Raw genomic sequence first — 14,476 nt, 5'->3', positions numbered from 1 at the left:
CTGGCTCATATATAAGATATCGTAAATAATCTTTTTTATAAGATAGCTTATATAAATAGATATCTTATATAATATAGAAGATATCTAATATCGATTATAAGAAAACTATATGAGATATCTTATAAACTATAAAAGATATCTCATAAGTTTTTTTAACATATCTCATGAACTATCATGTAAGATATCTTATAAACTTTAAAATTATTTGGATCATTTTTATATCTTTTGAAACAGTTTCATAATGGTGACATCGTATTTCAGGGGGGGGGGGGGGCTCATTTCATGAATGGTCTATCATCAATATTATTTTCAAAAACGCTCAAACTTTTATCTTTTGAGGAAATAGAGCAAAATATAAAATAACTTCTTTTACAAAACAAGTTTTAATCAAGTTACATAACCGGCTCTGCTGAGCTATCTGCTTTTATAAGATCAGCGCTCATTAAAATTTATTCATCAATTTTATATCAAAATTTGAATTTGTTCTTTGCCGAGGTCTGCTTTGACACCAATTTTGACAACAAGCATGTTTTTGATCAACCTGCTGAGCGATCTACTTTTTTTAATTCAAATACTCCCATGCAATTTTATTCAATTGAATCCGGCTGCTAAAATTGTTTACCTCACGTTGACATAATTAAATCGTTATTAATAAAATGCGATCGTAGTCTGACAGCATTCTTATCCAGATTTTACTACGTTTTGACGACAAACTATGAAAAATTATAGTTGCCGTAATCGGTGACTGAAACTTTTCCGGAAATACCGATTTTTATTTTATTTTCCTGAATTGGGAATTTATATTCACAAACATTTTTTTGGGGCCGCTGGCAGATTTAAGGGCCGCTCGGCGGCCCTTAACTATATAGTGGAATCATCCCTGTTAGTACATGTACTATCAACATAATATCAATAATTAGTAAAGAAGGCGAGACATTTCAGCATGTGCACTCTTGTCTTAAGACAATATATTGTCCTATATTTTTATACGACCGCAAAAATTTTAATTTTTTGGTCGTATATTGCTATCACGTTGGCGTCGTCGTCGTCGTCGTCCGAATACTTTTAGTTTTCGCACTCTAACTTTAGTAAAAGTGAATAGAAATCAATGAAATTTTAACACAAGGTTTATGACCACAAAAGGAAGGTTGGGATTGATTTTGGGAGTTTTGGTCCCAACATTTTAGGAATTAGGGGCCAAAAAGGTCCCAATTAAGCATTTTCTTGGTTTTCGCACTATAACTTTAGTTTAAGTGAATAGAAATCTATGAAATTTTGACACAAGGTTTATGACCACAAAAGGAAGGTTGGGATTGATTTTTGGAGTTGAGGTCACAACAGTTTATGAATTAGGGGCCAAAAAGGGGCCCAAATAAGCATTATTTTTGGTTTTTGCACCATAACTTTAGTATAAGTAAATAGAAATCTATGAAATTTAAACACAAGGTTTATAACCATAAAAGGAAGGTTGGGTTTGATTTTGGGAGTTTTGGTCCTAACAGTTTAGGAATAAGGGGCCAAAAGGGTCCAAAATTGAACTTTGTGTGATTTCATCAAAAATTGAATGATTGGGGTTCTTTGATATGCCGAATCTAACTATGTATGTAGATTCTTAATTTTTGGTCCCGTTTTCAAATTGGTATACATTAAGGTCCAAAGGGTCCAAAATTAAACTTAGTTTGATTTTAACAAAAATTGAATCCTTGGGGTTCTTTGATATGCTGAATTTAAAAATGTACTTAGATTTTTAATTATTGGCCTAGTTTTCAAGTTGGTCCAAATGGGGGTCCAAAATTAAACTTTGTTTGATTTCATCAAAAATTGAATAAATGGGTTCTTTGATATGCCAAAACTAACTGTGTATGTAGATTCTTAATTTTTGGTCCAGTTTTCAAATTGGTCTACATTAAGGTCCAAAGGGTCCAAAATTAAACTAAGTTTGATTTTAAACAAAAAATAAATTCTTGGTCTTATTTGATATGCGTTATCTAAATATGTACTTTGATTTTTAACCGGATTTTTGTGACAAAAATGTCGGTTATTGATTTGGGGATGTACGGCGGGCGGGCGGTCGGGCGGGCGGGCGGGCGGGCGGGAATCAAATGTTGTCCGTGCATTAACTCATGAACCGTTCAACCAAAGCTTTTAAAATTTTAATATGTTGTTACTGACAACTAAATGAAGGTCAAGTTCAATAATGGCGATTTTGACTTTTACCGTTCAGGAGTTATGGTTCTTGAAAGCTTGAAAAATGGAGTTTCCAGTCGTGTCCGTGCATTTACGCATGAACTGTTCTACCTAAGCTTCCCAAATTTTAATATGTTGTTACTGATGACAAAATGGAGGTCAAGGTCAATAATGACGATTTTGACTTTTACCGTTCAGGAGTTATGGTTCTTGAAAGATTGAAAAATGGTGTTTCCAGTCGTGTCCGTGCATTTTCTCATGAACCATTCAACCAAAGCTTTTGAAATTTTTATATGTTGTTACTGATGGCAAATTAGAGGTCAAGTTCAATAATGACGATTTTGACTTCTACCGTTCAGGAGTTATGGTTCTTGAAAGATTGTGAAATGGCGTTTCCATTCACGTTGTTGCATTTACTCATGAACCATTCAACCTAAGCTATTCAAATTTTAAGATGTTGATACTGATGACAAAATGGAGGTCAAATTTGATATTGACGATTTTCACTTTCACCATTCATCAGTAATGGTTCTTGTGATATTGCCAGGACACAAATAAATATTAATAAATCCGGTTTGCTGTCGTTGTGACAGCCTCTTGTTGATTATGGGCCCAGTTTTCAAGTTGGTCCAAATCAGGATTCCATATCAAGTATTGTGCAATAGCAAGAAATTTTCAATTGCACAGTATTGCACAAAAGCAAGAAATATCTAATTGCACCATATTGTGCAATAGCAATTAATTTTCAATTGGAGTTATCTTTCTTTGTATAGAATAGTAGTTGATAATATATGTTGGAAATTTGCCAGACATGACTATGATGTCATTTTCTATTTTTATTTGCCAATAACTTTATGTAAATAACTTCATTGGAAATTTGCCAATATAAAATGTTGCTGATGAAGCTTTTTTTCCTTATCTTATCTAAAATGTTTTTAGATAATGTATGTTGGACATTTGCCAGACATGACTATGATGTCATTTTCTATTTTTATTTGCCAATAACTTTATGTAAATAACTTCATTGGAAATTTGCCAATATAAAATGTTGCTGATGAAGCTTTTTTTCCTTATCTTATCTAAAATGTTTTTAGATAATGTATGTTGGACATTTGCCAGACATGACTATGATGTCATTTTCTATTTTTATTTGCCAATAACTTTATGTAAATAACTTCATTGGAAATTTGCCAATATAAAATGTTGCTGATGAAGTTTTTTTTATTGTTTTATACAATAAACAATGTATATTCACTTTTACTACCAACCAATCTTTACCATTCAGTGATAACAAGCACTTTATTTTACATTTTAATATTTTATGATGTATTTAAAAGAGTAGTTATTGTTGCAAACTCCATTAGAAATTTGAATTGATATCAGTTTTGAAAAAGCGAAACGGGGATGTGAAAAAAAAGGGGGGGGGTAAATTTTTCTCATTTCAGATTTCATAAATAAAAAGAAAATTTCTTCAAACATTTTTTTGAGAGGATTAATATTCAACAGCATAGTGAATTGCTCAAAGGCAAAAAAAAACTTTTAAGTTCATTAGACCACATTCATTCTGTGTCAAAAACCTATGCTGTGTCAACTATTTAATTTTAGATTTAAAAAGTTTGAAGAAGAAATCTTTAAATGTGACATTTGTTTTGTGTAAAAAAAAAACCATGTAATGTCAAAAATTTGATCACAATCCAAATTCAGAGCTGTATCACGCTTGAATGTTTTGTCCATACTTGCCCCAACTGTTCAGGGTTCGACCTCTGCGGTCGTATAAAGCTGCGCCCTGTGGAGCACCTGGTTTTTATTAAAATGTTTTGTGTTAATGGGTTAACCCTTTCCTGCATGGAATTTTTTTTTTTACATACTTGATTTGCATAGGATTTTTTTAATAAAAAAAAAATCATTGGGTTTAAAGTATTAATGCATTGTGAAAATGAATATTTCATCAATAAAATTCAAATCAGATATTCTCATTAATATCCTTTTCATATTGGATACTAATTTTTTTAGGTCTGATGCAGACATTTTGTAGTCGAAGCGTTTCAACTGAGGTACTACACAGGCGTCAAAAGGCGTCAGTATGGAGTAAAGGGGGTGGCGTCAAAAAGCGTCACTATGGAGGAAAGGGTTAACCCCATATGTATACTCAGTTTAATTTCTAAAATACATTTAAATTGTGTGTTAATATATCTACTGTAGAATGATTGGTTAAAATATGGGTTGAAATTGAATTAACAATATCTGTAGATAAAAATTTAATCCATTTGATATTACAGTTTCTTATATTTTGGCACCAAGACATTAAAAATGAATCATGTAATACGGTTCTTATTCTGTTTATCCATGGCATGTATCAAAAGCTTAATGTTTAGATGTTGTGATATATCTGTGCATTATACAGCACAGTTTAATGTTGAAATTTGTTGTTTTAATTTAAGATGCCAAGATACCTGTTTATGTTTAAAATGTCTCAAATTTCAGGTGTTATGCATTTTCTATCTATAATTCTAAAATTTAGTACATGTATATGTTAGTAACTAATTATAGTTCACTTATGACTGACATGGAACTCAAATGTTATTTAAATTTATCACACTTTGTATAGGGGTAAGCCTTTTTTTTTTTGGCTGATAAAATAGTGCACTGCTTGGTCTAATAATTTTCAAATTCAGATGTTCCCTCTGGCTAATGCTTGAAACAAAGTAGTTGAATACCATGTGTATAGATATAGGAAGATGTGGTATGAGTGCCAATGAGACAACTCTCCATCCAAGTAACAATTTATAAAAGTAAACCATTATAGATCAAGGTACAGAACTTTGGCTCACAACAAACAGCAAGCTATAACATGAAGTATTTATTAACTGTACTCAGCATGCAGCAACAACAAAATTGTAAAATATGAGATATAAAGCACTGTTCATGTGAACTAGGGTTAAAAGGGGTTTCCGTTTCTTGGTTTATTAAAGACAACTAAATACAAATAGACATTTAAAAGAATAAAAATGATTTTTCTGAAGTTTATGATCAAACTTATTTACAGCAGCAATCAGCTTGCCTCAGACATCACCATTAAATGTGCAGTGATTAAAATGATTATCCACTAGAAAATTGCATGTTTTTTGTCTTACTGTAAATACATTAAAGATGTTTGAAAATTACAGATGATAAAAGCATCATATATATGATAAGACATCATCTGATTTTATAGATATTTTACTACATGAATAGAGATTTATTTTCAGAAATTATAATTTAATCATTTAATATTATCAGATGTTACTGTATTTTCTTCCATTTTATGTAAAGAAAACTTCTAATATGATTGCTTCTTTGAGTATCTTGGCTTCTCAGTTGACCATAAATGTCTGGAATCAGGAGTATAACTCTGAGGCTCTTGCTTTCATATGGTTCTGATACATAACAGATGTTATGAGGAGGTAATTAGGGATCTTCTACTGAATTCACTAAGAAAACAAATGTCCATTCCTGAATTCCCTTGAACATAATGTTTTTACCGCATTACAATGTAACTGAAACCCTCCCTGAATTCCCTGAAATAACTAGCTAGCTATTCCTGAATTTCCTATATTTAATGGCTCAATACTGAAATATAGAAAATGCTCCTTGTGAGGCTTTGGTTTTTGGTTATCCAGCAGATCAGTGTTATAGTGATGTCACAATGTCCTTCCTCCTTGTAAAGGTTCTGTAATGTTAAGGGATTTACCGGGAATCAATCATGTGTGGTACTAGTAATAGTGATGTCACAATGTCCTTTCTCCTTGTAAAGGTTCTGTAATGTTAAGGGATTTACCTGGAATCAATCATGTGTGGTACTAGTAATAGTGATGTCACAATGTCCATACTGCTTGTAAAGGTTCAGTAATGTTAAGGGATTTACCAGGAATCAATCATGTGTGGTACTAGTAATAGTGATGTCACAATGTCCTTACTGCTTGTAAAGGTTCAGTAATGTTAAGGGATTTACCTGGAATCAATCATGTGTGGTACTAGTAATAGTGATGTCACAATGTCCATACTCCTTGTAAAGGTTCTGTAATGTTAGGGGATTTACTGGGAATCAATCATGTGTGGTACTAGTAATAGTGATGTCACAATGTCCTTTCTCCTTGTAAAGGTTCTGTAATGTTAGGGGATTTACTGGGAATCAATCATGTGTGGTACTAGTAATAGTGATGTCACAATGTCCATACTCCTTGTAAAGGTTCTGTAATGTTAGGGGATTTACTGGGAATCAATCATGTGTGGTACTAGTAATAGTGATGTCACAATGTCCATACTCCTTGTAAAGGTTCTGTAATGTTAGGGGATTTACTGGGAATCAATCATGTGTGGTACTAGTAATAGTGATGTCACAATGTCCTTACTGCTTGTAAAGGTTCAGTAATGTTAAGGGATTTACCAGGAATCAATCCTGTGTGTTACTACTAGATAAATAGTATCTGACATTAACTAGCCATGATGTCACCGATGACATTGTATACAGTCTGAACAAATGATAATGACTACTATTTACATATTAACTGTGTTAAAATGATAGATTTGAACTCCTGCTAATTATTATGAATGTTGTTCCTTGTTTCATAAATATACAAAGTATGTTTGTCCAGAAAGAGAATGATATGTTTAGGTTATGCTTAGATGTTTGTACAGTGGATTATTTCCATTAATTTTAGAGGGTTTTACTGATGTGTTGGGTATGTAAATCATGCCCTGAGATAATTGGTACAGCAGCAAGTGTCTTAAGGTTTGTAAACTCCTTCCTCATGCCAGACATATGAATATAGTGGATATAATATATCTCATGAAAAAAACAAACAGCATCTTAATTACAGACAAGAATATCATCTGTTTAGACAACAGATCTTCACATTTTCTTTTTCCACTTAATGAGCCGATTCTTTAAAGATGATGGTTAAATGTGGAAGCCATCTCCTTTTATACCTAGCTAATGGTTTTGTAATGATTTGTAAATATTTTGTTATAATCTCCATCATCAGTTTTCTTGTAAAACGAGATTGTTTTCTAGTGCAGATCTATTTTTGTTGAATGATAAATGATGAAGAAGAAGATACTCGGTCTTAAAACAACAGTCTTCAATCTAATGCTTGAACGATTATGCAGAACAAATTTCAAATGCTTGCTTCTTATAATTTATGTAGATTAATTAGTTATTTTACATCAGTTTAAAGTACAGAAAACACACAACTTCATGGTGTTGGCGTTTGAACTATATATTTTAGAGGAACTATGAAAACTTATAAAATGTTTGCCAGTTTTCTGCTAGCTTGCTATAGTTCAATTTAAAAATTACTTAGAGCAAAATTCAAATATTTGTTTTGGTGGCTCAGTTGTCTAAATAGTTAATCATCTATTGGTCTACAACCATCAACAACTTGTCAACACTAGGTTATGAGTAATTAGAACCCTGCTTGTGGATAGTGCTAAAAGGGGAAGGTTGAAAATGAGCAGCATGCCTGCTAAGAGCTGAAAATGAATAAATATTCTGCAACACAAAATGCATTTCATTAACAAGCACTTGTAAAGATGATATTTCAGTTTGTAAACCTGTTCTGACCAGTCTGATAAATTTCCAATAAACCACACATTGATTAATTTTTTTGCATGTAAAAATCAAATATGTAGGGAATATTTAATTCAGAATGCCATTAATTGTGATATTTAGTTTCAAATTTTCTGATTTTAATTTTGAGTTCTAAAATTCAAAATATCTGACATTATAATTAATTGGATACAGTGGTAGAGAATATATTTACAGTTACTGTCTTAGAGTCATTGACTTTATCTGGGTAGATTTATCTTCTTGTCAATGGATGTCAGTTACACGTTTGTTTCTCTCAACAAAAACAGATTAGAAAGCTTTATTGTTGTATATAAATAGAAAATACAAATTGATGCAAAAAAAAAAACCTCAAGTATCTAGTACAGAATGAAAAGAATGCCAAAGAGCTACAGCTAAGAAATCTGTGGGATTAAATGGAAGATGTTATGAGGAAATATATGTTTTACTGACCAAAGAGCAGTTAATGTCTATGGAGTTGTAATCTGATGAGATGAAATTAACTGAATGAGAATTGTAATTTATTGTTGCGTCTGACAGCATGCCACTAGGGGTGACACAGGAATCAATTCTGTTTTCTGATATATTCGTCACACTAACTCCTTCAAAAAAGCTAGAAACAATATTAACTAAACTTGCAAAACATGCACAGACATGAAGGACCTGTTATTCAGATTTTCAGATTTCCCCATACAGAAACATGGATTTACTCATTTTTGCTTTTATCTTTTGGAGACTTGCAGGCAACACACTCAATCATTTTGGTTCTGACTATACTGATATCAAATGACTAAAATGACTACATGTGCCCATTGATTTTAGAGATATATAATATAAGGAAAATGAAAGAGTTTTATCTGAGAGTGATAAAATCAATGTGTTTGTTTTACTAGGTTTAAAGGATTTAAATAAAACAAAATTCCTGAATCTTTATATCTTAATTTTTTAAGGGAAAAAAGTAAACAAGTTAAAATAATGCTTTTTATCTAACAAAATATCAGATTTAGTGAGGTATGGCCATATAAATTATTATTACTGGAGTTGATTTGAGTTGTCTGTAATTTTTTGGGTCGTGGTTTACATCATTATCAGTTATGTCTCAGACAAGTATGAAATCAGAGCCAATCTCATATTGCAAATTGCATTTCATTTGCTCTTGCACTCTCTTTTCTCTAAGATATTTATAAAAAAAAAATAAGAACTCCACCAAATGGAGAGTCCAGTCCAACCCCTCCACCCACACCCCTCTCAATCTTATTGTCTGTAGAAAAAGACAAAAGTTTCCTCTTTCTATAACGATTATAGTTTATGACATGTATATCTAATAATCTGTCGAATATCGGGTTGTGAAATAAATATTTAGTTTGAAGTTCTGTCTTCTTTCAAAGGGTTTCATATATCAAAAATTTGCAAAGCTTGTTCTTCAATAGGGATGTTATTTGTATATTGTTTTCATCTGTTTTGTTAATAGTTGCATGTCTAACAACTGTTTCTTTGTAACGTTATCTCTGTACATCACCAGCTTCTATCAATGGTAGCTACAGCACAATGTCTTTTAACACCTGAAGATAAAACACCTTTTATTTACATTTCCTATCCTCTCATCTCTAAGTATACTGATATACAAGTATACCTTATCACATGTGTTTACACTGAGGCAATAAAGGAATTCATTACTTTGTTTGGCTTTCTACAAAGGAAGTGTATTCAAAAAAAATATGTATTAATAACAATCGGTTGATTTCATTCTAGAAATTACATGAAATTAAAATTGAAGTTATATAATGAACACCAACAATTTAGATGTACTCAGATAAAAATAAATTATACCATTAGATCACATTTTCAATGTTGAATGGTTTATTTTTTACCTGCATTGATGAAGACGGAAGCAGGTTAGTAACAGCTTCCCACTGTCCGTCTAATCGAAAGAAAACATTTTGTCAAAGTTTTCTGGGCTTCTGTGTAAGGAATTGATTTAAAGTATATCTACAGCTTCATTATGTTGTAAAAGTTGTAGCCAATAAGCAATTCTTATGCCCTCGCCCTAGTGGAGGGGGTATTAAGTTTAACCCTTGTCTGTCCATAGGTACTTACATCTTTAAATTGGTTTCTGTTCTCTAACTTTAGTTTGCCTCAACCAAATGTTATGACACTTATACACAATGCTTATTACGAAAAAAAAAATACAGATCTTAATTTTGAATTTTAGTTGTGTCACTGTAATGATTCCAGAGTTATGCCCTTTACAAAAGGAAAATTTCTCGTTTCTGTACTCTTACTTAATTTTGCCTCAAGCAAATGTTATGAAACTTATACAAAATGCTTATTACCACAAAACTAAAATCAGTAGGTAGTGTCACTTTTACTGTTTTATGCTTTATGCAAGTGGGAGCATACCGGACACATCCCGAATTATTTTTTTCATCTGTAGTGTAGTTACTTCCTGTTTGCCAATTGTTTGAAATATTACAACACTCATTGTTCAAAGAAAAATAATTGTCAAAACTTTCTTGGCTCCAATTGAAGTGAATGATTTTAATATTTGGTCTGGGAATGATCAATTATGCTCCAGTATTCATGTTACCTCAATCAATTGCATGAAGCAACACAGGTTCAGACTGGGTATTGTTCTTGTTTAAAAGAGATCCTATTTGGCATAAGTATTATAAAATCATGTTATTTGGCATAAAAATAAATGATAGATTAGTGTAAAGTCAAAACTATACTGTCTTTATTTTAAATATTATAGATATTCATCAAGATTTGAAGGACAAATTAAAGTATGAATTAACTTTTCTCCTAAAATATTTCCAAAAAGCCATAGTTTTGATGCATAGATTTGAGTTTGAAATTTATGAACATGGAAGACTGAATATTTACCATAAAGGTGTTGTTATATTCAAACACTGGGGTAGATTATTTTGTAGATTTTTGATTGTGAGTAAGGGAACCAGATTAAAATACAGGAAAATTTATGTAATACAGTCGTAATCTGATGTAAAATAAAAAAAGATTCTTATATCCTTAATCATTGTTATTACAAATAAGACATGTACTGTCTGGTGACTTTAGCTTTTTTACTGCAGTCAAAAATATCTTAATGTGCCATGGTCATTATAAAATGGTTCCTATAGATCAAAGTATACTAAATAAAAGAGAAAGTGCTTTCTTCAATAATGTTTGTTTTTGAAAAGTACTGGTATTTTCTTTTTCTTGATAAATTTTTTGGTTTGATAAAGTTGGCATTATTTGTGATTTAAATTAAAACTGAATTGAAGAGGAATAATAAATTTCAATTTAGAAATACATGTAAAGTGGTATTTTAAGAAATCAGTTATATAACATTCATTACAAATGGAAAAAATAAATGAATTTGTTTTGGTATCTTTTCTATGCACTTGATGCAGATAATCCCTGTACCTATTGCGAAGATAGGATTTAGTTTTAAGTTCAAGTAGTTCAGACGATTTGTTTCTACTAAAAACATCAAACAATGTGGAATCAACAAAGTAATAAATAGTTTGGTATCATGGCAGATCTTTAAGCTCCCAATTAATTATTTTGTTCAATTAACTTATTTTTATCATAAGACCCAGGAACATAATCATAATCAAAAACAAAAGTCATTCTTCATGTGTGTTACTTATAAATATAATGTAGTAGTAAATATATTCTGTATGAAAGAAAGTATTTAGATTGCTTTCATGTGAGGTAAGCTCATATAACTAATGGTAACTGTATCCTATTATTGATGGTAATGACAACTACATTTCCTATTCCTGCTAGAGTGAAAAGAATACGCTTTATCTTCACATGGTCCATTGGAACATTGTTAATTTCTTCCATAATTCGCATCAGTGATCTGTCTTCAGACTCACAAAAATGTTGTCAAGGATCCATTATGAAATGGAACCCAAAACTTGACCACAATTATTCTAGTATATGAATAGAATGAGATGTTTGGAACATATTCATAAGACAGCAACCCAACATCAGCAAAGTTGAAAAGAAATCTGGAGGCCAACTTACAATCTTTAACCATAGATGTGTCTTTAAAATGTATTTTTTTATTCAAGCATCACTGATGAGTCTTTTGTAGACGAAACTGCGTCTGGCATAAATATAAAATTTCAATCCTGGTATCTATGATGAGTTTATTTAAACCAACTGCATTTGTACTCGCCTGTCTTACGATAGGAGCCTGTTGTTTAGTGATTGTTAACTTATTTGGTGTGGTTCATGAGTGTTGCTTATTTTCATATAGATTTGATCATTGGTTTTCCTTTTCAGCTCACCTGGCCCTACCTGGCCCGAAGGGCCAAGTGAGCTTTTCTCATCACTTGGCGTCCGGCGTCGTTAACCTTTACAAAAATCTTCTCCTCTGAAACTGTTGGGCCAAATTCAACCAAACTTGGCTACAATCATCATTGGGGTATCTAGTTTAAAAAATGTGTCCGATGACCTGGCCAACCAACCAAGATGGCCACCATGGCTAAAAATAGAACATGGTAAAATGGTCAATTGACCCCTAAGGAGTTATTGCCCTTTATAGTAAATTTTTATCAATTTTCATAAAATTTGAAAATTTTTACTAACATTATCCACTGTAACTACTGGGCCAAGTTCATTATAGATAGAAGTAATTGTAAGCAGCAAGAATGTTCAGTAAAGTAAGATCTACAAACACATCACCATCACCAAAACACAATTTTGTCATGAATCCATCTGTGTCCTTTGTTTAATATTTACATAGACCAAGGTGAGCGACACAGGCTCTTTAGAGCCTCTAGTTTATATAGATTAAACAGTTGGTTTTCCCATTTGAATTGTTTTAAACTTGTCATTTTCGGGCCCTTTATAACTTGCTGTTCAGTGTGAGCCAAGGCTCTGTGTTGAAGGCCGTAGTTTGACCCATTATTGTTTACTTTTTATACATTGTGACTTTTGATGGAGATTTGTCTCATTAGCACTCATACCACATCTTCTTATTTATATCAGCTCTACATTGGGCAAAGTCAAAATAAGCAATGAAATAATTTAATCGAAAACAGACATATTTATATTTTTTTATTTCTAAATGTGCAGTATTAAGCTGATTTACTAGATATATTAAGCAGTTACATATTTTGCACAATAAATTTGTTTTAAGTTGACCCTTTAGGCCATGTGAGCTATTATCATAACTTTCTGTATATTGTCAATAGTAGTGTCCTAAACTTAAAAAAGATATTTTCATTTGAAACCACTGGACCAATTTCGACCAAATAGGAACTGAAAAGATACTGTAATCAGCATAATTTATCAGCAAAACAAGATATATTTTAGCCTGGAAAGCAATGGAGCCTCTTGTTGTTATCTAGATCATTCTTTCTTTGTCAAATTCCCTTCAATTTCAATATGAGCCTGATCATTAAGGTTTTTGCATCATCATATTTTATTGACTAACATACTTTCTTTGCAGGAGTATATCCACAGAGTAGGTAGAACAGCTCGAGGAGAAGGTGGTATTGGACATGCTTTGTTATGTCTCCGACCAGAGGAGTTAGGATTTCTAAGATACCTCAAGCAGGCCAAAGTACCACTAAATGAATTTGAATTTTCATGGAGTAAAATATCAAATATTCAACCACAGGTAAAATACTACTATATATATATATCGGAGTTTAGTATGACGTCCATTGTCACTGAACTAATACACATTTTTGTTTAGGGGCCATTTGAAGCATGCCTCTGGGTGTGGGATTTTCTCTTTGTATAGAAGCCCCATTGGTGGCCTTCAGCTGTTTTCCTCTCTTTGGTCAGACTGTAGTCTCTCTGACATATTGCCCAATCCATTCTCAATTTTTGTCAGTTACTATATCTATAAAAGTTAAAAGACTAATATTTGATATCATTGCAAGTATTATAAAATATAAAATTTTAATCTGTCCGGTTCCGCAGGTACAAAATGGGTGCTGATTAGTTAAAGCAAAAATACTACTGCTCATTATTTTCAGACCTCTTTTGGTAATATTGTTACTCCTAAATTTATACATCTTTGACCTTTTTCAACTTTTTTTATATACGTGTAGGTGTTCATCCCTAGAGAGCACTTTAATCAAGGCAAGTTCAATGAAACAGCAACCCTACAACACATTCATATGCATTCGATTTGATTCACTTTTTGATGTCCTTCCAAAGGGGAATGCTTCCTACTTATTTGCCAAATAATTTGTTGACCTATTATTGTATTCTTAGATATAATTCATGATATTTTTCTCATAGAAAGAAATGTTGTCCACTACATTTCATAAAAAAATCTTTTTTTTTTTTTCAGTTAGAGAAGCTAATAGAAAAGAACTACTTCTTGCACAAGTCAGCACAAGAGGCTTACAAATCCTACATTAGAGCTTATGCCTCTCACAGTCTGAAGAACATCTATGAAGTAAACAGCTTAGACCTGAATAAAGTGGCACTGTCTTTTGGTTTCCAAGTTCCTCCATTTGTTGATCTGAGTATCCTTTTATACTGAATTCACTAGTTTAATTGGCCTTTTCAGAATCTAATGCATTCTGGGTAATATTTTCAAATGCATACACCAAAACTTTGTGGTTGGTTAAAACGTTCTAAAATAATTGAAATTGAGCCAATGACGTAACATAATTTTCATTTTGGTGTACCAACAATGAGATTCCCCATAGT

At 31.9% G+C, this 14,476-nt stretch overlaps 1 protein-coding gene across 2 annotated transcripts in view; it reads left to right on the top strand.

Moving 5' to 3' along the window:
- The window catches only part of LOC143049995 (uncharacterized), a 55,783-nt gene that overhangs the window by 36,002 nt on the left and 5,305 nt on the right, over window positions 1-14,476 (top strand). For both annotated transcript variants that reach the window (XM_076223785.1, XM_076223784.1), the window contains 2 exons: window positions 13,257-13,427; window positions 14,112-14,289. In XM_076223785.1, coding sequence (XP_076079900.1) covers window positions 13,257-13,427; window positions 14,112-14,289 — 349 coding nt within the window. The remainder of the gene's footprint in view (window positions 1-13,256; window positions 13,428-14,111; window positions 14,290-14,476) is intronic.

The sequence above is a fragment of the Mytilus galloprovincialis genome, chromosome 10, assembly GCF_965363235.1.
Source record: "Mytilus galloprovincialis chromosome 10, xbMytGall1.hap1.1, whole genome shotgun sequence".
NCBI classification, from domain to species: domain Eukaryota; kingdom Metazoa; phylum Mollusca; class Bivalvia; order Mytilida; family Mytilidae; genus Mytilus; species Mytilus galloprovincialis.
Note: the sequence above shows the minus strand (reverse complement) of the source record. Positions and strands in the feature narration are given on the sequence as shown.